General features: G+C 37.0%; 1 protein-coding gene across 6 annotated transcripts in view; it reads left to right on the forward strand.

Annotated features, from left to right (window-relative positions):
• The window catches only part of SNRK (SNF related kinase), a 57,888-nt gene that overhangs the window by 18,483 nt on the left and 12,283 nt on the right, over positions 1-27,122 (forward strand). For 5 of the 6 annotated variants that reach the window (XM_077865987.1, XM_077865991.1, XM_077865990.1 and 2 more), the window contains one exon: positions 24,408-24,549. In XM_077865987.1, coding sequence (XP_077722113.1) covers positions 24,408-24,549 — 142 coding nt within the window. Of the gene's footprint in view, positions 1-16,166; positions 16,197-24,407; positions 24,550-27,122 lie in introns of all 6 variants that reach the window. The other variant, XM_077865992.1, reaches the window with a different exon arrangement.

Here is a 27,122-nt window from a genome sequence, read left to right on the forward strand (position 1 = left end):
CTAATCAGAAAAGGAAGCCAAGAATTAACAGAAGAGGAAACAAATGTCTGAAGGTGAAAATGATGTTCGACTTCACTAATAATCAGGGTAGATAAAACCAAGATCAGATACTGTTTCATACTTTTCACGTTGGGAAGAACTAAAGTCAGACAAATCCAAGTGTAGGTAAGACTATATAGATCATCGGGGGGATCCCTGGGTGGTGCAGCGGTTTGGCGCCTGCCTTTGGCCCAGGGTGCGATCCTGGAGACCAGGGATTGAATCCCACATCGGGCTCCCGGTGCATGGAGCCCGCTTCTCCCTCTGCCTATGTCTCTGCCTCTCTCTCTCTCTCTCTGTGTGACTATCATAAATAAATAAAAATAAAAAAAAAAAGACTATAGATCATCGGGAACTCTTGTAGTATACAGAAGACAGTTTGTCAGTGTCTACTAAAGTTAAAGATTTACACAACCCTGAGACCCAGCAGTTCTCTTCCTGTGTACACACCCTAGAGATGCTCTCACTCATGTACACAGATTTTCAAATAATTTTTTTTTAAGATTTTGTTTATTCATGAGAGAGAGAGAGAGGCAGAGGGAGAAGCAGGCCCCCTGTGGGGAACCCGATGCAGGACTTGATCACAGGACACTGGGATCATGACCTGAGCCAAAGGTGGATGCTCAACCACTGAGCCACCCAGGCTTCCCTCAAAGAATTTTTTTTTTAAGATTTTATTTATTTACTCATGAGACACACAGGGGGGGCGGGGGTAGAGACACAGGCAGAGGGAGAAGCAGGCTCCATGCAAGGAGCCCAATGTGGGACTCAATCCTGGGTCTCCAGGATTCCCCCCGGCGCCGAAAGCAGATGCCCAACTGCTGAGCCACCCAGGCGTCACTCAAAAGAATGTTTTTAACAGCATTATTGTGTATTCATCAGTAGGGGAATACTTGTTTGATATTCATACAATGAAATTGGTGAAAATTAATGAACTTTGTATGTCATCATGGCTGGAGTTCACAAACAGAATGTTTAAGAAAAGGAAATTGGTAAGAGAGTACTTATAGTATTAAACACTTATATAAAAGTTTGAAACAAATAAACAGTGTTATATTGTTTAGGGGTAAATGGACATGTAGTAAAGTACTGAAGAATGCATGAGGTCAAAATAGTTACTTCAGAAGGGCAGGCATATCTAGAGGGAGGGTTTCATTTGTATTAGTGTTATTTATTTCCTGACTTGGGTGGTAGGTACATAGGTATGCACTCTAACGTTCTTTTTTTCCCTTACAAATATTGCCTAATAACACTTTTAAAAAGGGAAAAGGAAAGTGTCTGGAAGGATGCTTACCAGTTCGATAAATGGTTGGTAAAGTATGAATTGGGTGGAGTTTATGGGTAACTCTGTATTTCTTTCAATTTTGTGTAATTGTGTAGTTGAGATAAATACAGAATTCCTTTAAAAAACAAGTGGACAGTAGTCTTTGTGCTAATGTAGTGTTAATTTATTATGCCAGAATCAGTCAGTGATTTTTCACAAATATGTAGTAGCATTAGTAGGGACAAGGATTAATACTGATCTATTACTAAATTATCAGATGTTGCTGAATTAGGGAACTTTGGTTCAATTTTATGTGTCTTAGAGTGCACTAATCCCTAACATTGACACTTGGTTCAGGATTGTCTATTATTTTCAAAGAATCAGACTTTGATTTTATGGATTAACTGCACTTCTATTCTCTATGTCATTATTTTTTCTTTCATTGTTACTAATTTTTTCCAGGATCCTTCAGTTTCCCTTTTCTTTTTTTTTACCGTCTTGAATTGAAAGCTTTTTTCTTTATTGTTATGATTTCCAGTATTTAAAGCTGTATGTTGCCCTCTCCTGCAATCTCTGGTAACATCCTGGGGATTTCACTCTGCTATCATTGCTGAAATTTATCTTTACTGTTTTGTTTCTTGTTTAACTCCAAGGTTCTTTTTTTCTTTTTAAATTAAAACTGGATAGATTGATTTTTCCTATTTGGTTTTTAACTTCTAATTTTAGTACATTTCAGTCAGTAATGTACACTATAATCTGGTTTTTGTTTTGGAAAGTGTTTTTAGATTTTCTGGGTGGTTTAATATGTAGTGATTTTTGGTGACTATTCCCTTAAAATATTTGTATTTAAAGCATGTACAAAGTTTTTATACATATACATAATTAAGGTTGTTAATTATGTATTTTGTTCCTTTGTGTCATGTTTTCATTCTGATGTTATTTTCTAAGGGAATTATGTTAATTTTCTACTCTAATATGAATTTTGTATTTTAATCAACTTTTGCTTATTATATGTTATTTTAAGCTGAGGTATATACACTTTTATTTAACATGATGTGCTATACCTTTTATCAATATGAGACTGTGCATTGTTGCCGTGGATTCTATTTTGTCATTTTGTTATAGGATGCACTAGTGTCTTCCCTTAATACTCAGAGTTAATATCCATATCATTCCTTCTGCCCTCCAAACAAGAACTAAATGTAGTTTGCTTTTATTTTCCTTTTAGTTATAGATTTATAATTTGCTTTTATTACTTAAATACTTTTTTCTGGTTCAGTAATGCTTTAAGAGCTGTTGAAGAATGTGGACATATCTTAAAATTGTGTTCTTAAGCATCTTTATTCCATTATTTGACCTAACTACTACATGTGAAGAGCATCTCAAAATACAGTATGAATTTAAAAATGACTAGCTGGTCTATCTGAAAGGCATTGCCTTGTCTTGTGAAAAAGTAGATTAGTAAAACATAAATTGAGACATTTTTTATTGTTAATTTGTGTGTAACTTATAGTTTGTGTAATTTGCCAGTTTTTGGAAATCTTGGCATATTCAACCCAAGAGTTGTGGTTTAACTAGAAGCCACATTGAATTCCTTAAGGCAGTCCGTTCCTTGCTCTGCTTTAGCATGATGAAGAAATATCTCAGCATGCTTCCTCTTACAAAGGAGTCTCTTAGGGAATGTAGGAAATAGGCAGCCACCAGAACTGTGATTGTAGTATTATGTGTATAATATGTTTAAATATTTTCTCTTTGAAAACTTTTAAAAGGATTACTCCTTCTTGTACAGATTGTGCAACCTCGGCCATAATACATTTGTAAAATAGTCCAAAAGGACATAAATCAGAAATTCTCTTTGGTTTATCTAAATTTGCTATTACAGTTTCTTATGAATTGATAACTCCTTGCTTTTGTTTCCAATTTTTCCCAGAAAATCTATTAATGTGCTTGTTTCTGCAGTTTTCTCCAAATCTCTGTGGGTACAGCTTTATTTCCCTGCTCAAAGTTACCATTTATTAGAGGCAGATGTCTTAGTAATGTTACTGTGTTTTCTGACTTGAACCTTCTCTTCCCAGAGTCAGGTTCTGGTTAATTTTATATTATTTACTCTTCCACAGTTTGCCATTCAGACTGTGGGTCCTGATGGGTTCTAGATTAAAAGACCTTGGCTTGTGTCATAGTTTTAGGTCCAAGTTGGGGGTTGGGTTATATATTTTTAAGCCTTTTTTTTTGTGCATAAGGAAGTTTGGTCTGCTTAAAGTATTATCTTGTTTGCTTTATTTAAAAAGGTAAACATAACACCTGCCTGCATGGTACGTGTCTAACATGAGCTGCACTGCATCCGTAGCCCAGGCAAACACATGTGGCATCCAAGTGTACAGAACTGAAAAACGTGTCCAAAAACATGTGGCACGGACCTTCCACAATCTAGCTGCCAAGTGCATGGTCACATACTCTGAAAGATACCTTTTACAGAGTGTGACATCATCACTTGTCATATAAAACCAAAAGGAAGAATCTCACATTGTGAGAAATGCCAGTTATTTCAGAAATCAGTTAAAAATTGATCTGGCCTGAACCCTGTGTAAACAGAAGCATTTCATGGTATTAGCTCTGTATGCACAATGTACTGGCTTTACAGTGTGAATGTTGTGTAATTATATATTTAGGAAACAGCAAAAGTTCTGTGCTTTGAGTAAAATCTTTTGAGTTTTATAAATAAACTACTATAGAATTAATATTTGTAATAAAGATTCTTGACCATGAAATGTTATGGGTAAGCTATAGGTGCCATACAAATGGGTTTCTTAGGCTAACTCAACCATTGATTTTTTTAAGTGAGAGACCTGAAAAATGAGATAAAAATGCCTTATGTGCTTTTAATGTTTTCCCTCCTACATTTTTAGCTCTGATGCTTATGGTTCTCACTGTGTTTTAAGATTCAGATCAAATGAAATATATGTTGACACTACTTTGAAAAGTATAATTTACTCTACTGGTGGTATGGTAAAGATCTAAATTGATGGGGATGCCTGGGTGGCTCAGCTGTTTGGCGCCTGCCTTTGGCCCAGGGTGTGATCCTGGAGACCAGGGATTGAGTCCCGTGTCGGGCTACCTGCATGGAGCCTGCTTCTCTCTCTCTGCCTGTGTCTTTGCCTCTCTCTCTCTGTGCCTCTCATGAATAAATAAATAAAATATTAAAAAAAAAAAAAGGGGGGATCCCTGGGTGGCGCAGCGGTTTGGCGCCTGCCTTTGGCCCAGGGCGCGATCCTGGAGACCTGGGATCGAATCCCATGTCGGGCTCCCGGTGCATGGAGCCTGCTTCTCCCTCTGCCTGTGTCTCTGCCTCTCTCTCTCTGTGACTATCATAAATAAAAATTAAAAAAAAAAAAAAGATCTAAATTGATGGTTCTTTACTTACCACCTATAAGTTTCATCTGGAGCAGATTTAAAAAAAAAAAAAAAAAAAAAAAACCTGGCCTGGGCCTTACCTAAGATATTGTGATTTAGATAGTCTTGGGCAAGGCCCTCGTCCAAAAGCTTCTGTGAGATTCTGATGTGCATTCAGCCTTGCCTACCTGTGATTTAAAATCCTAGAATCAAATGATTTTGGTTATTTAGTGAAAAATAGATTCCTTACATTTTATAATATTCTTTAAAGAATAAATGTTCAGATGAAAATGCTTAAACCTCTTTAGTTTCAAAAATTGAAAAAGAACATAGACCCTTTTTTGATGTTAATAATTGAGCTTAAATTTCTCTCCACTTCCTCTCCCCTATTTTAATCACACCCTGTGTTTATTTAGGGATAAGTAAGTGAAAACCAAATTTTAGATCCTTAGGAAATTTTTTCTGATGTTATTCCAACACCTGGAACTTCACTCTAGACAGACACTCCTTGCTTTTCCTGTTAGGAGCCTGGAGACTATCCTGCTTATTTGCTTTCCACTGCCATGCCTGGAGCTGTTTGTCAGGGTGTCCCGTGGCCTTGTGCAGGTCAGAAGGTTGCCTTACCGCCTCATTCAAAATAATTTATTTTCTTTCTCTCTCTCTCTCTCTCTCTCTCTCTTTCTCTTTCTTTTTTTCTTTATTAGAGAGGGAGGATGATTACAAGTGGGGTTGGTGGTAGTGAGAAGGAGAAGCAGACTTTCTGCTGAACAGGGACCCCAGTGTGGGTCTCGATCACAGGACCCTGAGATCATGACCTGAGCTGAAGGCAGGTGCCTAACTGAGCCACCCAGGTGCCCCCAAAACCATTTTCTTCAGAAGATTTATAGCACCTTCACACTTTTCTAAGGGGTTTTGCTGCCGCTCACTAGACTTGGGTTTGTCCTCTCAAAGCCTGTGTGGAAAGACAAAGATGTACAGGACTGATTTACCTAGGTTCCACTAGAATAAAAACTGGAAGTTACTATTCATATACTTTCAGATTAGCGCCCAAGCTCTGAGTCTTTGGTACTTCATGTGAGGAAGTGGAAATTGGGCTGACTGACATAACTGTGCATTTTTGAAAGAAGATAAGGAAGTGAGTTTAGAGGCAGGTTTCCTGTCATTTGTACCATGCTGCTTGTTTTCAGATATTGACAGTTGCAGATGACAGGAAGTCCTGGGGCTTTGGGCAAGAGTAGGTAAGGAATTATCCTGTGGAACAGCTGGAAGAGAGGGGGAATTCCTTAGGAGGTGGCAATTTTAGATAGTCACCACTCTTAAGAGAAAAATACGCTTATCAGTTCCTTTTAAAATTTATATGCATATCTCTCCTCTGCTCAGAACACTTTAAAGACTTACATTTCCTTCACCTGTCAACACCCGAGTCCTCACAGAGGCCAGCATGGCCCTCAAGATTGGCTTCCTTATTTCCTCGCTCACTTTTTCCTCCCAGTCTTTTTTCAGTTGCTTGCTCAGCTCTAACAGCACTACCTTCTTGATGTTAGTCACATTCCATATCCAGTCATGTCTCTGGGCTCTTCTGTCCCCTTCCCTCTGCTTAGGCCACTCTTGCCCACTGCGACCCTCTTGGCCAGGCCCAGCCCTCTCCTCCAGAGGTGGAGGGCCTCAGCGCCGCATCTTCCCCACGTGACTCACTTCTGTGGTCTCTGTTACCTCCATCTGAAATGAGGATAGTAATAGTTCCTGCCTTTAGGATTGTTGAAGGAGTTCGATGAATGACAACATGGAAGTACTTAGCTCAACACCAGACACAAAGTCAGTCTTCAATCAGATACAACTGTCAGTGACCCTTTTGGGGGTGGTCACACTATATCAGGTTTCTGCGGTGCCAAAGGGTATTTAAAGATCATGGTCTCATTTTCCTTTCAAGGTGCTTGCTTTGTGTTTGGAAATTTGTCCTCAGGGGAGTTTCTGAAATGTTGGCTGCTGTGAAAGAACCAGGAGGGTGGGGCAGGCCCAAGAACTTTGCTCTTGTGTTTTTCTCACACGTTTGTTGTTGTATTTAACTTTCAGAATGTAGGAAATAGGTTAGCTTCTAAAGTAGCGATTTCTTTTTTTTAAAATTAAAGTTAGATAAAAACAAATGAAAATATTTATTTGGTAACTGGTTGGTTTCTTGGAACTTTAGAAGAACTTTATAAAACACTTAAAATAGCCGTCTTAACACAGAAATACAGAAACTGAATCTACTTCTATTCAGGTTATAGCACAGGAAACCTTTAGGGAGTTGAAAACATCAGATCTGTTTGGGGTGTGTGTGTATGTGTGTGTGTGTGTGTGCAGAAGCGTAAACCTGTTGAAGAAAGACTAGTTTGCAAAACAAAAAATCAGTAGTTAGCACAAACTTTCAACACAATAAACTTGGAATCTTGTTAGTCACAATATACATTGCTGGACAAACAACTCAAATGTTGAGCAAAGTCATTGTAGTGTTTTTAAGAACTGATGAAAACTGTATTGATATACAGGTGCTGTTCTCAATTGCGCTCTTGTTCTTGCCCTGAGATGGCCTGTTGGGACTTGTTAGTGACATGTCTCCGTTTCTGGGGAAACTGTCCCTCCACGTCGGGAAGTTGCCTGTGTGGTCCTGGAGTTGTCATGACTCCCGGAGCAGCTGCCTGGGAAATGCTTTCACGGGCACATTAACATACATAGTAGTGTGTTTTTTTTCTTTCAAGGGCTGTGGCTTCTCTCAGTCAGATCCTCACATGTTGATACAGACTTTGGTGGAGAAAGATGGAGAGCAGACATAGAACAGGGCACCATAGAGCTAAGCCAAGCTAATTAGCAGAGATGTACTATGGAACTGGTACTTCCTTCCAACTGTGGTTCCAAATACATGTCTTTGCTGTTTTTAAATGTCTTCTTCCAGTCATTCTTTATAACCCATTTTCTATCTAACCTACTTTTTCTTTGAAAAGCATTGACTTATCTTACCTAGTTTTTATTGATTAGCATTACAGTGATGTCTTTAAAATCATATCTAGTATAGTGTAGAGCAGTGCCTAATTTAATATTATAAAATTTTAATTTAATTATCTTAAACCTTGGAACCTAGGGAAAACATTGTAGGACCTCAGCATCTGTGGCACTGTCCAGTGAATAGGAGAACAAGACTTTGTGGAGTGAGATGCTCTTTGTAGATACATCTAAATTGCACCTAGGATTCAGCCAGGCACAGAGTAGGTATACTAGATAGAAATAAGGGAGGGGTTGTAGATGGCTGAAAACAGGATGATGTAAGGGACACATGCCCTGATGGCCTTTTCCCTTTGGAATTGGATGGGATGACACCAGATCTTGCTCATTTCAGTTGGCTCACTTGTGCCCCTTGCTCAATAGTAAGGTCTTTGAGAGAAAGAACTGTGTGTTTATGTATTTATCTAAGTCCCATCCCTATCACCTGGTAAACACCACAAGGTCTTAATGTTTGTTTAAATGAGTAAATATTGCAGAGATGAACTAAAGAAATGAAAATGTACATTCTTTTAAACTTGTTTGCAAAGTGTAATTTTGACCCCATGGTCCCTCCTGATGTCCTTGCTCACATTGGCGCTCCTTTTCACTGCTTTCTGGATAAATATTAATGTGTCCTGGACTCACTGTGAGTCTGATGGAAGCCGTGGTTCCTCTCTTCATGGAGAGGCAGAGCTGCAGTTTCAGGCATGTTATAACATATGACCACTCTGAAGCCCCTTTTTTGGATCTGATCTTGCAGGCTTGCTGGGCTGAGTAGAAAGTGTGCCCACAACTTTGAGAGGAAGGATGAACATGGGCAGTTTTGAAATAAGTTTTGGAGCATAAATTATAGGTGAAGAATAGTGTCCTTATTTTTGTGCCTTTGGCTACTTGACTTTTTGTTTTATACATTTAGATCTCTTATTTAGATCTCTTATTTTCCTTACTGTGTTTTAAATTTCCTAGTTATAACTTGGAAGTTTGTAATAGAAAATTAAAAGTAAGCTTCTAGACAGGGCTTCTTCCAAAAGGAAGATCAAGTCATTGGGGATATGGTATGTTTTTGTTTTTTGTTTTTTAAAGTCAGAGAATTAGGGGCGCCTAAGTGGCTAAATTGATTAGGTGTCTGCCTTTGGCTTGGGTTGTGATCCCAGCATCCTGGGTTTGAGCCCCGCATTGGGTTCCCTGTTCGGTGTTTGCAAAGTGTAATTCGGCCTGCTTCATCCTCTCCCACTCCCCTTGATTGTGCTCTTTCTCTGTCAAGTAAATAATAAAATCTTAAAAAAAAAGAGAGAATTAATTTGTAGATATTTGGTGTGTTTGATATGTGGATTTTTTTTTGTAAGCCCATTTTGTGTTATTAACAGTTTGTATGTATTGACTATTCACTGACATTAGGAGGTCCTTGTTACAGTTTAAAGAGACTTAACATGAATTAGGAGCTTCAGTAGATGGCAAGGAAGCTTCTCAGATGGTGTGATCCCCATCTTCCAAGGTGTGATTCTCAGTTTTGTACTCAGTGGTAAGTAGTTTCTAGAGGACTGAAACTGGCTTAACAAATTCTTAGGAAACTAATGTATAAAATACCAATTGGTTGATACAAAAATTGTATTTATTTTTATTTTTTATATATTTTTAAGGATTTTATTTATTCATTCATGAGAGAGACAGAGAGAGGCAGAGAAGCAGGCTCCCTGTGGGGAGCCTGATGCTGGACTGGATCCCAGGACCCCTGGATTACTACCTGAGCCAAAGGCAGAGGCTCAACCACTGAGCCACTCAGGTGCCCCGATAGATGAGATTTTAAATATCAGTCCACTACAAGTTTATATTCTTGCTTCAGATTAGTGATATTTTTCCTAAATTTACCTATTTTTCAGGTTTCTAAAAAGTTGACATACAGAAAATTTTCTTTTAGGTATAGTATAAGTTGATTTTGTTTAATCTTTTTAGGAACTTTTGTGATCCATTGAAAGTCCCAAGGTCACATGATTCTTGTTTGGATTTCTGCCTAGCTCTTAGAAAGGGCTCATCCCTATTCTGGTATTTTAGTTCATTTATTTCTTTTGCTTCCAAAGCCCTGAAAACAAGGTTTCAGCAAGTTATCATTTTGTTTCTGGTTGTGACAGCACGATCTTCAGTCTGCTAAATATATTACATCCTGGTGGTTTTAGATTAATCCTAATTTTGTTCTCAGTCATCAGTTTGTGGGTAGGATATGTTGTTATCTGTCCAAGGATAGCCATATTATCAAGTTGTCAATAAAAAGCTTGATAAAAAATTTTTGGATTTACTGTCCAGCTTCGGTATCAAAATGAATTCATTAGTAAACCGAGGCAAAAGTAGTTAGAGAAGTTGTGTTCTGTTTCTGACTTTTGACCCTTCTGGCTGGTGTCAGGAGATGAAAGGGGATGGCTTTCCATGTTGACGAAGTTTTCTAAGGCTTCATTCTTGAGTTACTTCATGTAAGAGCAACAAATTTCAGCATCCTTAGCTATCAGTGCCTCTTAGAGAAATATTTATTGATCACTTTCTTTAGATGAGTTCTTGAGTTGTTCCATAGCAGAGCACCATGAAGCAAGCAAATGCTCCTGGAATGCTGAAATGGGCTGTCCTAAGCCCATGTAAAAGTTCATGTATTTTGTTTGTAGTTTTCATTCAGGGTCTCACTTGGATCCTTATTTAGTTAATTTTACATAAAATTCTAGCAAGTTCAGTAAATTAGTATTTTGAGCCTTCCCATAAGTAGGTAACATTAGGGACTTTTTAGAGGTTGGCCCACTGATAGCAAAGATGAGAAAGAACAATGAAATCATAACTGAAAACTCAAAAACATGATATTCCTGAACAATCAGTGGATCAAAGAAGAAATTAAAGGGGAAGTGAAAGTTTCTCAAGACATAGGAAAATGGAAACACAATATACTAGAACAGCTATATGCTGACAAACTAGACAACCTAAAAGAAATGGAAAAAGTCTTAGAAACATATAGCCTATCTATTTTGAAAGCGAGCTCTACTTTGAAAACTATAAGACATTGGTGAAAGATATCAAAGGTACAACAAATAAATAAATAAATGGAAAGAAGCCTGTGTTCATGGATTGGAAGAATTTAATATTGTTAAAACGTCAATATTACCAAAAGCCATCTGTAGATTCCTTGCCATTTCTATCAAGATTCCAAAGATTTTTTTTTAACAGAAATAGCAAAAAGCATTCCTAAAATTTATATGGAACCACAGTAGACCCAAAATAGCCAAAGCCATCCTGAGAAAGAAGAAAGCAGGAAGCATACTTTCTGATTTCAAGCTCTGCTATAAAGCTCTAGTCCTGTAGAAGAGTGGTTTGGGCATAAAAACAGACAAATGGACCAATGGAACAGGATCAAGAGCCCAGAAAAAAACTCAAGCATTTACATTCACTAATATTTGATAAGGGAGCCTGGAATCCTCATTGAAGAGAAGATACTGTCTTCAATAAATTGAAGAAAATTGGATGTTCACATGTAGAAGAATGAAACTTGACCCCTCCTACACCACTCACAAAAATTAACTTGAAATGGATTAAAAACTTAATGTAAGACCTGAAGCCATGAAACTCTTAGAAGAAAACAGGAAAAACCTTGACATGGGTCTTGGTAATGATTTCTTTGGATATGACACCTAAAGGACAAGCAATAAAATAAAAAACAACTGGGACTACATCAAAGAAAAAAGCTTCTGCACAGGAAAAGAAATCAACAAAGTGAAAAACAACCTATGGAATGGGAAGAAATATTTGCAAACCATGTATCTGATAAGTAATTAATATCCAAAATGTATAAAGAACTCCTACAACTCAGTAGTGGCAAAACCAAATAATCTAATTAAAAATGGGTAAAGAACCTAAATAGACGTTTTTCCAGAGAAGATGTACATGAAAAGATGTTCAGCGTCACTAATCATTTGAGAAATACAAATTAACACCACAATATAAGGAGATACCCCTTATACCTGTTAGAAAGGCCATCATCAAAAAGACATTTGTTATCACAAATGCTGGCGTGGATATGGAGAAAAAGGGAACCCCTGTGCCCTGTTAGTTAGAATGTAAACTAGGAATACATCCAATGAAAGGAAAAATACTAATTCAAAAAGATACCTACACCTCCATGTTCAGAACAGCATTATTTACAGTAGCCAAGACATTGAAACATTGAAACAACTGTTAGTGTCCATCAGTGGATAAATGAATGAAGAAGTTGTGTGTGTGTGTGTGTGTGTGTGTATATATACATATACACACACACACACACACACACACACAAACAATAGGATATTATTCACCTATAAAAATTAGGAATCCTACCACTTGTGACAATATGGACCATGAAGGTATTATGCTAAGTGGAATAAGGCAGAAAGATAAATATTGTATGATCTTATTCATATGTGGAGTCTAAAACCAAACCAAAACAAACAGCATAGTCAGAAAAAGAGGTCAGATTTGTGGTTATCAGAGGTGAGGGATGGGGGAAGGGGGAATTGGAGTAAGGTGTTCAAAAAATACAAACTTTGCACTGTTGGTGGGAATGTGAACTGGTGCAGCCACTCTGGAAAACTGTGTGGAGGTTCCTCAAAGAGTTAAAAATAGACCTACCCTACGACCCAGCAATTGCACTGCTGGGGATTTACCCCAAAGATACAGATGCAATGAAACGCCGGGACACCTGCACCCCGATGTTTCTAGCAGCAATGTCCACAATAGCCAAACTGTGGAAGGAGCCTCGGTGTCCATTGAAAGATGAATGGATAAAGAAGATGTGGTCTATGTATATAATGGAATATTACTCAGCCATTAGAAACGACGAATACCCACCATTTGCTTCGACGTGGATGGAACTGGAGGGTATTATGCTGAGTGAAATAAGTTAATCGGAGAAGGGCAAATATTATATGTTCTCATTCATTTGGGGAATATAAAAAATAGTGAAAGGGAATTAAGGGGAAAGGAGAAAAAATAAGTGGGAAATATCAGAAAGGGAGACAGAACATGAGAGACTGCTAACTCTGGGAAACAAACTAGGGGAGGTGGGCGGGCAGGTGGGGGTGACTGGGTGGCGGGTACTGAGGGGGGCACTTGACGGGATGAGCACTGGGTGTTATGTTGACAAATTGAACACCAATAAAAAATAAATTTATTAAAAAAATAGAAACTTTCAGTTACAAGATAAATAAATACGGGAAATGTAATGAACAGCATGATGACAGTAGTTAACGCTGTTGTATGGTATATAGGAGAGTTAAGAGAACAGATCCTAAGAATTCTCATCATAAGGATAAATTTTTCTTTTTATTGTATCTATATGAGATAATGGTTGTTGACTAAATTTGTTGTAATCATTTCACAATATGTATAAACCAAATTATCATTCTGTATACCTTAAAGTTATACAGGTGTATGTCAGTTATTTCTCAATAAAAGGAGGAGGGAGGAGAAAAAGCCAAATATGGATGTTTGTTCACCACATGGAGTCCAGGCCATGTGGACTGGTTATGGGCTCTTGGAGGCAGGGCAAAGTACATACTTGTTATGGAAGCAGCTCTAACAGGGGTATCTTGGATGAAGGGTAAGACGGAGCCATCTTTTTATAAGCCAGATGGTTGTTACTTTCTCTGCAAATGAAGGAACAGAGATGAATTGTGGCAAGGGACACAAAGGTTAGTAGTGCCATCTCTCCTGGACGTTTTCCCTTCATTGCCAAGCCCTAAGGTCTCATTATGATTACATCTCAGCGCCTACCACAGTGCCTGGCAAACAGTGATGCCACATATTTATGAAAATTCATTCAGTGTCTGCTTTTGTAGCCCTTTAGAGTAAGGACCAGTGCCCCCAAGGACAGCACTGTGTTAGCATGGTTCTTTAGTAATTTTAAGTGATATGGGAAAACAGGCTCTAAATAGTTTTCACTTCCTCATTATTAGAAAGCATCAGAGGAGGAATTAATAAATTATACTGGAAATAATTAAACATTTAAGGAAGAAGGCATGATATATCCCTATCTATGTTATGTGTCAACATAAATTCTAGGTGAATTAGGGATTTGTATATAAAGAATTAAGCCCCCCCCCCCAGTAATATTCATAAGATCTTGGCCTTTCTAAACAGGAATCATAAGGAAAAGGTGATAGGTATGATAATAGTTTATGGATATAGTGCACATATTTTTTAGAAATTATAATGGAAACCAAGGAAATTATTTGTAATATAGATGATTACTATTCTTACTGTAGAAAGAGCTTTTACAAATCAATGAGGAAATCTAAAGACAAATGAAAAAAGAGTTCATTAAAAAATTACATAAAAAACCAATAAATATGGAAAAGTCTAACATTAAAAGTAAATGGAGTATTCAGGACTTAGTATAAAGCTACAATAATCAAGACTATGATATTAATGAAAAGGCATACATATAGATCAGTGGAATAGAAGAGAGTCCATAAATAAATCCATACATATATGGTCAACTGATTTTCAGAGGAAATACTAAAGCAATTCAGTGGCGAAAGAGTAAGTAGTTTTTTCAACAGTGTTGCTGGAACTATTAGATATCTGTATGCAAAAAATGAACCTTGATCTGTTTCTTACATGACTTAAACTCAACGTGTATCATAGACTTAAATGTGAAATATAAAACTGTAAAACGAAGAAAATATAGAAGGTCTTTGCAGCTTTGACTTAGGCAAAGCTATTTTACTTTATTTTTTAAAACTATTTTAGATATATCAAAAGCATGATCTATAAAAGAAAAATATGATAAATTGGATTGTGTAAAAATCAGCTCCTGCTTCTTGAAAGATGCTGTAAAGCCATCGGCAGGGAGAAAATACTTGCAAATCACATATCTGATAGAGAATATGTAAAGAATTCCCAAAGGTTAGAAGATACATGCAAATGATAAATCCACTAAGGGATTAAAATCCAAAATATATAAAGAACTTCTATAACTCAGCACCAAAAAACACAAATAGTCCAATTAAAAAATGGGGCAGAGGAACAGACATTTTCTCCAAGAAGGCATACAGATGGCCAACAGACACATGAAAGATGCTTAGCATCATTAATCATCAGTGAAATGTATATTGAAACCATAGTAGGAGATCACTTCATACCAATCAAAATGGCTAGATCAAAAAGAGAAGAAGTAAGTGTTGGTGAGGATGTGGAGAAAAGGGAACCCCTGTGCACTATTGGTACAACTGCTGTGGAAAACAGTATGGTAGTTTCTCAAAAAATTAAAAATAGAAATACTGTATAGTCTAGTAATTCCACTACTGGATATTTACCCAAAGAAAACAAAAATAGTAATTTGAAAAGATTTATGCACCCTTATGTTTATTGCAGCATTATTTACAATAGCGAAGGTATGGAAGCAACCTAAGCAACCATTGATAGATGAATGGATAAAGGCAATATAGTGTGTACAAACACACACACACACAGTGGAGTACCCTTCAGCCATAGAAAAGGATGAGATCTTGCCATTTGTAACAACATGGATGGACCAAGAGGGTATTATGCTAAGTAAGTCAGAGTCAAATGCCATATGTTTTCACTTACAAAGGAATCTAAAAAACAAAAATTAAAAAATCAGATTCTTAAGTACAGAGAAAAAATGCATGGTTGCCAGAGGGTTTGGGGGGTGGGGGGAGGGGTAAAATAGATAAAGGGGATTAAGAGGTACAGATTTAAGTAAGTCATGGAAGTGGAAAGTACAAGTAATATTGTAATAACATAAGGTGACATTTATCATGAGCACTGAATAATGTGTAGAATTGTCAAATCGCTATGTTGTACACTTGAAACTAATATAACACTATGTCAGCTGTACTTCAGTATTTTTTTAAAAAAGCTTTTGAAGCTGTTTTTCAGGAAATAATGTAAATGCAGTCAATATGACCATTTTATAAAGCTGTTTTTCTTTATTGCTAGAGATTGTATATAAAAAACTCTCAAAACTCAATAAAGTAAAAGGCAACCCAATATTAAAATGAATGAAGGATGTGAACACATAATTCAAATAAGCACATATAGATGCTCCACATCATTAGTCATAGGGAGAATGCAAATGAGAACTACATCCTCAGAATGGCTGGATATGAGGGGAAAATAATCAGGATAATAAAAGAAAATACAGTACAAATTAAAACAAATTATCGTATCTTTACCTGTCTAATAGGCTAATATTAAAGAATGTCTGTGGTGTTGATGAGTGTGCGAGGGACTCCCACAGGCTGCTGATAGAATCTTCTGCCCCTAAACATGTATTTTTCATAATCTGAAAAAAAATAAATGTTAAACACTGGGAAATGCATGGTTATATTTGAGAGAGCTTTCTAGCTAAAGTTTTAATATGAAGGAATAGTCATAATCCTATGTGGAACTAACCGGATTGTATGTTTATTGTAATTCCTAGAAAGAAAAAACATGCTGACTTTTTTTTAAGGTAGGAAAATAAGTTTTATACACTTTCAGCCACATGCCTGTTTAGGTGTTATACATGGAAAACAAACCAAAATCAAACATTTCAAGAACCAATTAGTTTGAATTTTGAATCTTATTACAGCAAATACACTATTTTAAAGTGTTTTTCCTCTTTGTCCTCAATGAGAAAGTTAAAGTCTTTTGACAAGTTTAAACATTTTGGGCAATCTAGGGTAACGTGTTCTGTTAAAGGATAAACTTCATTTGATTTTGTATCCCCCACATGCATTAAATATGGTGTGCCTTTTGAAAGAGAACCGGTGGGAGTTGGTATATGCAGGTGATTTTTTTAAAAAAATTTATTTATTCATGGGAGACAGAGAGGCAGAGACATAGGCAGAGACTCCCAAGGGGAGCCTGATGTGGGACTGGAGCCCGATGAGGGACTCAGTCCGGATCCGAGGATCATGCCTGGGCCGAAGGCAGATGCTCAACCACTGAGCCACCCAGCGTCCCTATGCAGGTGATTTTTATTAACTGATATTTTAATGGCTTTTATATTTTTCTTATGTTAGCATACCTCAGCCTTACGCAAAAGGCTCAGCGTTCTTAGAATAAATTTAAGAAAACATCAGCATATTCCACTGCCTATTAGAATAAAGCATCAAGCAGACTTCACATTTATAAAATGCTAATCATACAATTCTTTAGTGTGCATGGTTTATATTGTTTGTTTTTTTTTTTTTTTTTTTTGGTTTATATTGTTTGACTAGACAAATAGAATTGGACATTTTTAGATTTGATTCTAAATCTAAGCATTCCTACTTTCTAGATCAAAGTTAGACTTGTGAAATTTGCATCATTCATAATCTCGTTAATAAAGAAGTTGACATGTGAAATCACTTCTGAAAACTAAGTCTGCAGTCACTGTGTATCCACAGCAGCAGCTCCCCTTTCTGAAGAGCATCCATGTTGAAATTTATTATAGAAGAAGGTGTGCGTGTTGCCATGCTCATGGCCCTGTTTTCCACATTTTAAAAGTATTTCTAAAATATGAACAGTTTAGACTTTGTGGCTAGTGTTATGATGAAATTAGACAAAAGCCAAAGATTTTTTTCCCATAAGCTTAGTGTAAAAGGAAGTATTTAGTCTTCACAAGGTATTTTTTTTAAAGGTATAATTTTGGGAAGCTGTGAATTTGTAACGAATTCCTGCCTCACCCAGGTATTTAGAAATGCCTTGAGGAACTGTTTTGGCTAGGTGGAGATTTGGGAATGCCCCTGAGGTGGGTTGCACTGTGGTGGCTCTGGCTTTGGTGTCCTCTTCCCCTTGTGAACCCTTGGGAGTGCTATGCTCCAGCACACATGGAAGTAGAGGGTGAAATGGCAGCAGCACTGATGTGGCCCCTTCTCTGGCCTCACAAGACCCAGTGTATATTATTTGAGAGGTTTTTTGGTCCTTGAAAGAAGATAATTGTGCTAAAATTCAAACTAAAATAATTCCTACTGTAACTATTTATGCTGTGGAAGGATTGGTCTATGAATTCATTAAGGAAAACTTGCAGAACCAAGTGTCCCCAGGCCACAGGTTGAGAATCACTATCTCAATGAGTAGGCTTTTTTGTTTAGTTTTGTTTTGTTAAATTACCTTTACATTGCTCTAAAGATGTTTTTGCTTATCCCACTGAAGTACGTACACTTCATAATGTTCTGTTAAGCACACCTAATTTTAATTACTTTTTAAACAAGCAATAAATGAATGCTCTTGTAAGATAATTTAAATAGTACAGAAGTAGGTGGAATAAAAAGTATTAAATTCTTTTTGCTTTTCCCTACCTGTCTCCTATACTTAGAGGTAAGGATTTTCTCCATCCTTGTACATTCTGTAGTGATACATGTAGGGCTCTTTGCCCCAGACACCCTCTCAGAAATTACCAGATGACTGGGGGTGTCCACCTTTTGTAGAAGAGAAAACTGAGGCACAGAAGGCAGATATCACTTGGCTAAGAACACATAACTAATTACATGGCCGAGGTAGGATTTGATCCCAGGTCTCTCTGATGCTTTAGCCCAGGCCTGCTCTTTTCATTAGGCCATACTGAAGGAAATCACATGATTTTAGCCTGGCCTATTTTTTTTGCTCTTCATCTATAAAGTTCACTAAAATCAGATTTGTAAAGCAATTTCTGAAGGAATGCTGAGTTGGAAGGGTATCTGCTGCTTGTCTGGTTTGGATTTATGACCATGTGCAATCCCACAGTGTATGATTGATAACCTCTGGACTTCTTGAACTTTTTCCTGTTTTCTTTTGAATTGAAAAAACAAGTTTGCACAAGGCGTCAAACCCCTAACTGAAACGAACTGCAGCTTCTCTTCACTGATCCTCACCTCCCCCCACCCCGGGTACTCCAGCTCCTTTCCCTCTTAGCTTTTATCTGAAAGACAGTAATAACTAGTGACTGCTCCTGCAGGAGCAACTGCCTTTTGCAGGGCCCGACCCAAGCAGTATTTGCCAAAGTACTCCTTTCTCTTCAGCTTCAGGTTCACTCTGACATTCAGCAAATTTCTGAGGGTGTAGGGGACGGGTTCTGCTTTCCAGGAGCTCTGAGTAATAGAGGAAAACATCTAATTACAGCTCACTGTGGTGATGCCTCGGTTGCCAGGTTGGAGGGCAATTGGGCAGATCTCAGGGAGAGTCGAGCGTCAGTGGTAGGAGGAGCCTTGGAGGATTGTGGGCATGTGCAGGAGTTGGCAGGATCTTCCTGACTTCCAGAAGGAAGTCAGAGGACTCTGTGGTACAGAGTCTGGGTGCCTCCCAGGTTTTGACTGGATAGGTGGAGGTGCCATAAGACCACACTAGAACCTAGATGAGATGAATAGATTTGGGTAAAAGGTGATAAACTTAGTGTGGACAGCATTGATTTTTGAAGCCCTCAGGGGGCATTTAGATGAATTCAGGTGTGGGAAAGAAGTGTTTTGAAGTAGGTATGAATGATGGCATGCATTCTAACTTTCTTCTTCCTCCTCTTCTTCTTTCTTCTTTCTTCTTCTTCTTTCTTTTCTTCTTCTTCATTTATGTATTCATGAGAGACACAGAAGGAGAGAGAGGCAGAGACACAGGCAGAGGGAGAAGCAGGCTCCATGCAGGGAGCCCGATGTGGGACTCCATCCTGGGTCTCCGGGATCACGCCCTGGGCTGAAGGCGGTGCTAAACCGCTGAGCCACTGGGGCTGCCCCCTAACTTTCTTCTTAAGAGAAGAAATGGTTATTACTTTGATAAACCTTTGCTTCTAACCAGAGTATTGGTAAAACCAGAAATAATAATAAGTACTCTAAAACATGGACTTAATCAAATGTTTCATTCCTCTTCTGCCCCACTCTTACCCTGTTAGTTCAGAAGACCACTTGGAGAATGGTCTCTAGTCTGGTCCCTCAGAACCAACCACTGATCTTGTTGGGAACAAGAATCTTCAGTAATCAGAGTTCTAGGTGATGTTGAATATAGATAAGTAGTTCTTACTGTGTAGGGAGGAATTCACATTAGTAGACCTAGGGTTTCTGAATATCCATATGAGTTACAAATATCCTGAGACCTATGTGTTTGTGTAACAGCACTAAGAAAGCATTGCCTTTTACATTAGTTTTGGGTCATATGTCAGTGGCCAGTAACCACAGTTGGAACTGAAAAGTGATTGCATAAATCCTGCCTGTTTTAAGTGGTGTTGTAAAAGGTGCTGGTCCCTGCTTCATCTGTAGTGATTTTAGAACATTCGGTAGCTTCTGTTATGGTTGATGGCTATACTGATAAAAGAAAGCCAGAAGGAAGAAATAGAGGTTTCCACGTGAAACTTTTCTTTTGGTCTTCCCATTTTTATTTCTAATCCCTGCTCGCACTTTTGCTCTCTAGATAATTCACTTCAGAAATGATTTTTAAGAAAACCTCTCAATTATATCATCCTCCACCTAACCCCTGCCCCACCATTTGGCAGTAGCTTTTTTTCAAATTAATCATTAGCATGTTCTTTTATTGTTTTGTTTTCATTTTTGATCTTTTGTCAGCCTGCCTAAAATGACCTTTGTGTATAAACTCCACCTCCAACCCTAGAAATGGCATAATTAAATTGTATTATGACAAGTTGACCTGCTGAATGTTAGCTGGTGAAGGAGATGTCAGTGCTTATTTTTGTGATCTTATTTCCAGCTAACTTGAGAGCTGCCAGGAAGGGGACCAGTAACTTCCAGTCTTTTTACTAACAAAGACCTCATTATCTTTCCACCCCTTCCCACAATTCCATGAGTTGGAAGTGTTTTTTTTAACCAAAGGAACTGCATTTATTAAGTGGTGTTTTCTTTTTCCAGTTTTATTAACCAAGGACCTATAGCTGGGTCTGAAATGAAAACATATGCATAGATAGGAGTATCAACATTAAAATTTGATTTTCCAGATGGTTAATATTTGTTAACATGTGTACCTTTGAGTAGACAATTCCATTAACATTTTTAAAAATAGAAATAATGTAAAGTCCCTATTCTGTGCTCTTTCTCTCACTTTCACCCTGTCCATCCTCTACCCCCAGTTATAGACTTGGTGGATCCCAAGCTGAGTGTATGATCTGTACCTTGGGAGTGTTTAGTTAGCAAGTTTTTTTTTTTTTTTTAATGGAAAAAGGTATTTTAAAATAATCACAAAAATAAAATTTTATTAAGACAACTACCAACTCCCTCCCTCGTTTGAGGAGAATATGATAGATAATCTGTCCTGATGCCTTTGTTAGTCCTGTAATATCAGATGTCTTGTCCTGGGAACCCCGGATCATGAATTGTCATCTTTTGTAGCTGCATTACTGAGAGACCTTTCCTGTTCCTCTCCCCCCACGTCCACTAGTTTTTCTTGTCTGTGTTGGCTTTGTGCCTTCTTGAGCTTACCTGCTGCTTATCTCTCACAGTGAATTGAGAGCCCTGGAAAGGCAGGTGTGTCCCCATTCATCTCTGGGTCTGCAGTGCTCAGAAACAGTGCCCACCCGGCACAGATGCATGAGGGCAGGACAGTGCAGCCTCCTTAGGATGCTTTCTGTGTGCTGGGCTCTGGCCCGAATACCCAGCATGGACTTGACTTTCATCTCTTTAATGCCCTCAGCAGCATTAAGAGGCAATGCATTACTGTTACTATTCCCATTTAATGATGGGGGACACATTTAAGTACTTGGTTAAAGTCATACCACTTTGATGATTTTTTTTTTCTCTTTCCTTTGGCCTTTAGGGTGGACACGTAAAATCATTCAAATACTAAAAAGTAGAATAAGAAGAGAAATTAAGTCTGGAAAATAAATAAATGGAATAAGCAGCCCCTTGAATAGTCGCGTTGTCTCAGTGAGAGGTCATTTGCCCTTTCTAAAATGGCTCCCTTAGTCACACTGCTGCTCTTCTCTATTCTAGATGCTTCATATCATGTCACATAGCAATGTAAAGTATCAGGCACAGAATCATATTTCTAAATTTCTCAAATTTTAAGCGTTTCTGTGTTTGGAAATTATTTGAACCCTGACTAGAAACAGTATATATATTTATGTTGTTTTTCTCCTTTTACTCTTCTAACCATGCACCACTTCCTAACAAGTGGTGTGTGAGTTTGCTTGGGCAAATGATCCTGAAGAGAACATTTCCAAATAATTGAACTTCCTTGTTGCTGTTTGAGGTTGGGATTTAACAGAAAATGAAAGTTTTCTTTAACCAGATAAGAATTCGAGGTAATTATTAGTTGATGTTTATGTTATCTGTTACACTTTTAGAACATTAGCTTTGTATAATTGCAGTACCAGATATCATCTCCAATTTAGTATAAAGAAAAAACTGAAATAACCAGGCTGACTTATCCAGTTAAACCATGAAATGGTGGAAGAAATAATGTAACCAAATTCATTTTATAAAAAAATTTTTTTGTAGGATTTGTATGGAAAGATATGAACTGATTGTATCTCAAATACATGTGTATTAATGGTTGGACTTGGTTATAGTAGTAGCTTTAGACATTGTCAATATTTGAACAATGGAAGAGAGAAGGCAGTTTTTATTTTAACTACTCTGATTTTTATGTTTATGTGTTTTTATTGCAAGCCACTTAAAATATCTTCCCTTCTTCGGGGATGAGATAGCTAAAAATAATCAGAATAGCACAAAATAATATAAATCAACCAAAAATAAAAATGTGTGTTTTCCTTCTATAAAGAACATTAGTGAAAAGATGAGTTCACTTTATAGTGAATTTCTAAAAATATAACTGCTTTGTAAAATGAGGGACACATGTATTACAGTGAGAATGATTATAATTGTCACTTGTTCATAGTAGTGGCTTGCAAGTTGGGGCGGGTGACCAATAATAGGTTCAGGTTGTTCAAAGAGGGTTTAAGTTAAACAACTATATAGATTTCCGTTGAAATTCCCAACAAGTTACAACTAGTATTTGTGTTATAAATTCTTCTCACTGGATATTTTTTTAAAAGATTTTTTTTATTTATTCATTCATTCATTACAGACACACACACACACACACACACACACAGAGGCAGAGGCACAGAGCAGAGAGAGGCTCCATGCAGGGAGCCCAATGTGGGACTCAATCCCGGGATTCCAGGATCACACCCTGGGCCGAAGGCAGGCGCTAAACCGCTGAGCCACCTAGGGATCCCCACCCACTGGATATTTAAATAGTAGATGCAGCTAGCCACCATTACTCAGATTGTTTGACTTTGTATGGGGATGGCCATCTGCATTCCAAGATCAAGGTAAAGAAACGTGGGTCAGTGAGTAGAGTGGAGTCCTGAGCCAGCTTGCTGTCCTGGGGCTCTAGGTCACATAATGTATGCAGCCAACAAGCAATGCTAGGCAGACCTCCTGGAGACACTGAAGAGCCAGGGGTTTGGACTGAATGATCTTTAAGTCCCTTTCATGCTTACATATGTAGTGTTTAAGTTTAATAGATTTTTCCATCTGCTTCACTAATTTTCATTGAAGCATCCTTAGTAAAATTTATTGTACATACAAAAAAAAATCAGTGTGTATAACTGTTGGGTTTCTGCCCTTCTTGCTCTATTTGTTTAGTTTGGACCAAAGAGGATATTTTATTGACAGGTTGTAATTCTGCTGGAAAATAATATGGATCCTACATTATTTGGGTGTTTAAGCTTAAATGGAAACAGCAGCTGAGTATTAACAGATGTGTCAAAGTCCTTGTGGTTTGCATTCTCTTCTTTTTGTGGTCGAAAGCCTCTTGAATTCATCTCTTATTGTATTAATGCTTATGTAATCATGCCTATACTTTAGTTTCTGGGATGAATGAATGATTTGTGGTACCCTTCCTAAATGAATTCATCCTTTTTTCATTTGAAAAAGCATCATTGTCCCAACTGATTGGTGAGATTTTTGTCTAATGGGCGTTATTTGATCTTGTAGGAGTTAGTCTCACTCCTAGGAGTTAGGAAGGTTGAGAGTGTCCTCAGATGTCAACTAGTCCAGTCTTACAATCACTACAGGAATGTCTTGTGCAGAATATTAGACAGCCTCGCCTTTGCTGAAATACAAAACCTACTGTCTCTTCCAGTGTTTTATTAACGAGCTTCTGCTGTTTTTAAACCAAAGTGTGTCTCCTTGTTACTTACACCTTCAGACCTAGTTCTGTCCTCTGAAGTGATGTATAACCTGTCTATTTCTTTGATAGCACAGAAATATTTCTTCTCTCTGAATTTTAATTTTCTTAACTATAAAATGACTGTGACTTACATTGTCTGGTTATCTTACCAGGACTGAGGTAAAGAACACCTGAGATAATTGTGATGTTAAGCAAAAATCTTTTTCATGTCTCAGAGTATTAATATATCTTAGTTTTTTCTTTGGTAAATAGCAATATGAGAAAGACAGCCAGCCATCTGTTGTCCAGTGGTTTGGGAACCTTGATAGGCACTTTCCACATGATGTTCTTTCATTAATGAATTGATTTGTCTCTTCGCTGAACATTTATTGACTATTCACTATGTGGCTGAAGTGAATATAAAAACAGTGAACAAGACAGATACCTTCCCTGCCTTATTGAGACTTCACTTTTCTTCTTAGATGTTTTTCTTTGAGATATAATTGCTTTTCACTATTCTAATAAAGTAATATTGTTAGTCTCTTTTTGCTCTTAGTGCTTTTGGTTTTCTGACTTACCCAATATTTAACAGTATGTCTTTGATTTGTAGATATATGGAGTCTGGGAGTGATCCTTTTCATGTTGGTGTGTGGACAGCCACCCTTTCAAGAGGCCAATGACAGTGAAACATTGACAATGATCATGGATTGCAAATATACAGTACCATCCCATGTGTCCAAAGAGTGTAAAGAGTAAGTAAAAACAGAACAAGAATATGGAAACTTAAGCACTCATAATAAAACCAGAAGTTTTATTTATTTCTTTAAAGATTTTGATTGATTGATTGATTGATAGATAGCATGAGCAAGGGGAGGAGGAGAGGCAAAGGGAAAGGGAGGAAGAGGGAATTTCAAGCAGACCTAGCCCTGAGTGTGGAGCCCTACTTGGGGCTCAGTCTCATGTCCCTGAGATCATGACCTGACCCGAAATCAAGAGTTAGATGCCTAACTGATTGAGCCATGCAGGCACCCCAGAAGTTTTGTTTTATTCCAATAACATCAAAAAAAACTTTGAGGTAACTTCAGCATATAAGCATCTGCTGGGTTTGTTTAAGTTTTGAACTGATAATTTTTTATTAACTGTGTTTTGAGAGGTTAACCTGGAATATGATTTGAAATCTAATATTGGAGTGCAAAATGTATTAGTCTATTTCTTAAATATGCTTGTTTTCAAGAAACCCATTATATGCCTCTTCAGCCTCTAGGAATGGTAGTTAGATGCTTGAAATGAAGATATTACCAAAAAGCAAGACCACCTGGAATTATTTTAAATTCCAGAGAAAAGTTAAGAGATTTCTTTGCCTGAGATAGACCACCAACACACCATTTTTAAGTTTTACATAATGTGTTCCTTAATTTTATTCATGCACTGCTCTCCCCAATTGGTTAATGTGACTGTGAGAAGCCAGCAACCAAAAGTACACTTAATTTGATCATTTGGAATTTAAAGTACTTTATAGTTCTGTGATATGTATAGTGAGAAGTACAGTAATGGAATAAAAGTACTGTTAGAAGTTCAGTATTTCATTGACATTATGGGTGATATATATATATATATATTTTTTTTTTTAATGGGTGATTTTTTTTTGAGTAAGTTCAGCTGAGATTAAAGGATTTTCTGTAACAAAGATTTGAATTTTTCTCATCAACTTGTAAGAAGGAAATCTTATGGTTTGAGAAATCTTTTCTCTAAATGGAACCCCATCTTAGGCCCATGTGGTAGATGATTAAGAACCTACCTATTCAAACTCTCTGGATTCATATACAGGCTTCTCCTGTATGTGAGATGATATGAGATTGTAGATGTGAGAATGGTAGAACCTGTTGTCCAGCATTAGAAATAGAACAGTTGTAATATCTTAGAAGCCTTCTCTCTCTTCTAGAGGAATTATTTTTAATAATTGTAGGACTATTCAGTTTTCTACTTTTTCCTATGTCAATTTTGTGAACTTTTTTTAAGGAGCTTGCCCATTTTATCTAAATTTTCAGATGTATTGGCCTCAAGTATTTACGTTCTCTGGTTATATTTGTAAAATATATAGATCAGTGGAGATGTTGCCCTTTATCATTCCAATATTAACAGTTTTTGCCTTCTCTTGTTTTGGTCTTGATCAGTTCTTGCCTGAGGTTTGTTAATTTTATTAGTCTTTTTCAAGGAACTGCCTTTTATCTTTATTAATTGACTTGTATTTTTTGTTTTATGTTTTGAATTTCATCTATTACTTCCTTCTACCTCCTTCATGGGTAAATTCTCTTTTTTTTTTATGTTGGATACTTAGCTCACAAATTTTCATTTTCTAATGACATAGTTAAGGTTATAAATTGCCTCCTTGTACCATTTTTGTGATATCTTACTAGTTTTGATTTATAGCCCTGTTATTATTTAGTTCTGATTATTTTTTAGCTTCAAATGGTTTATTTCACCTCTAAATTTTTAGAGGGGTGTTTTACATTTCCAATTTTTTCTAATTACTTTTTTGTTATTCATTTTTAACTTAATTGCATTGTGGTCAAGAATATAGTCTATTATAGTACTAGTTTTTTTTTTTTTTTTTTTCAAATTGTTGAGGCTTGCTTAGTGCCTAGCATGGTGTCGATTTTTGTAAATGATCTTTTTGTTTTGGAAAAGAATGTATTCCAGTTGTCAGGGTCAGAGTTCTATATACATCCTTAAGGTTGGTTGAGCTTGTTAATTATGCTATTTTAAATCACATCTTTTCTAAGTTTTTTTTTTCTAAGTTTTTTGATTACTTGATTCAAAACTGAGATATTCTTCCACTATGATGATGGATTTATTGTTTTAATCTTAGAGGTCTGTCAGTTTTTGCTTTGAGCGTTTTGAGGCAGTGCTGTTAGGTACAAATTGTACTTTACTGGTGAATTGAACTTGTACATTACTATTTATCTCTAATGATACTTTATGCCTTAAAGTCATTCTGTGTTATCTAGTTTTAGTTAGCCACATCAGTCTTATTTTGGTCAGCATTTATGTGCTATATAGTTTTCCATTCATTTACTTTAAACCTTTCATCGTCTTGGTTTTAAGTACATCTTTTTAACAGCTGGGAGCTGGAGTTTAATCCTTTCTGAGAATTTCTGTCTTTTCATCAGAGTTTATCCCATTCATATTTATTGTCTTCACCTTTTGACATATTTATGCTCTTTCTATATGCTTCATATTTGTCCTACTTTTTTTTCTTTGTATCTTTATGTCTGTTCCTTTTTTGGGGTTGATGCAAGTTTTTCTTTTTTCACTAGCTTGGGAG

Source organism: Canis aureus, chromosome 22 (genome assembly GCF_053574225.1).
Source record: "Canis aureus isolate CA01 chromosome 22, VMU_Caureus_v.1.0, whole genome shotgun sequence".
NCBI classification, from domain to species: Eukaryota; Metazoa; Chordata; class Mammalia; order Carnivora; family Canidae; genus Canis; species Canis aureus.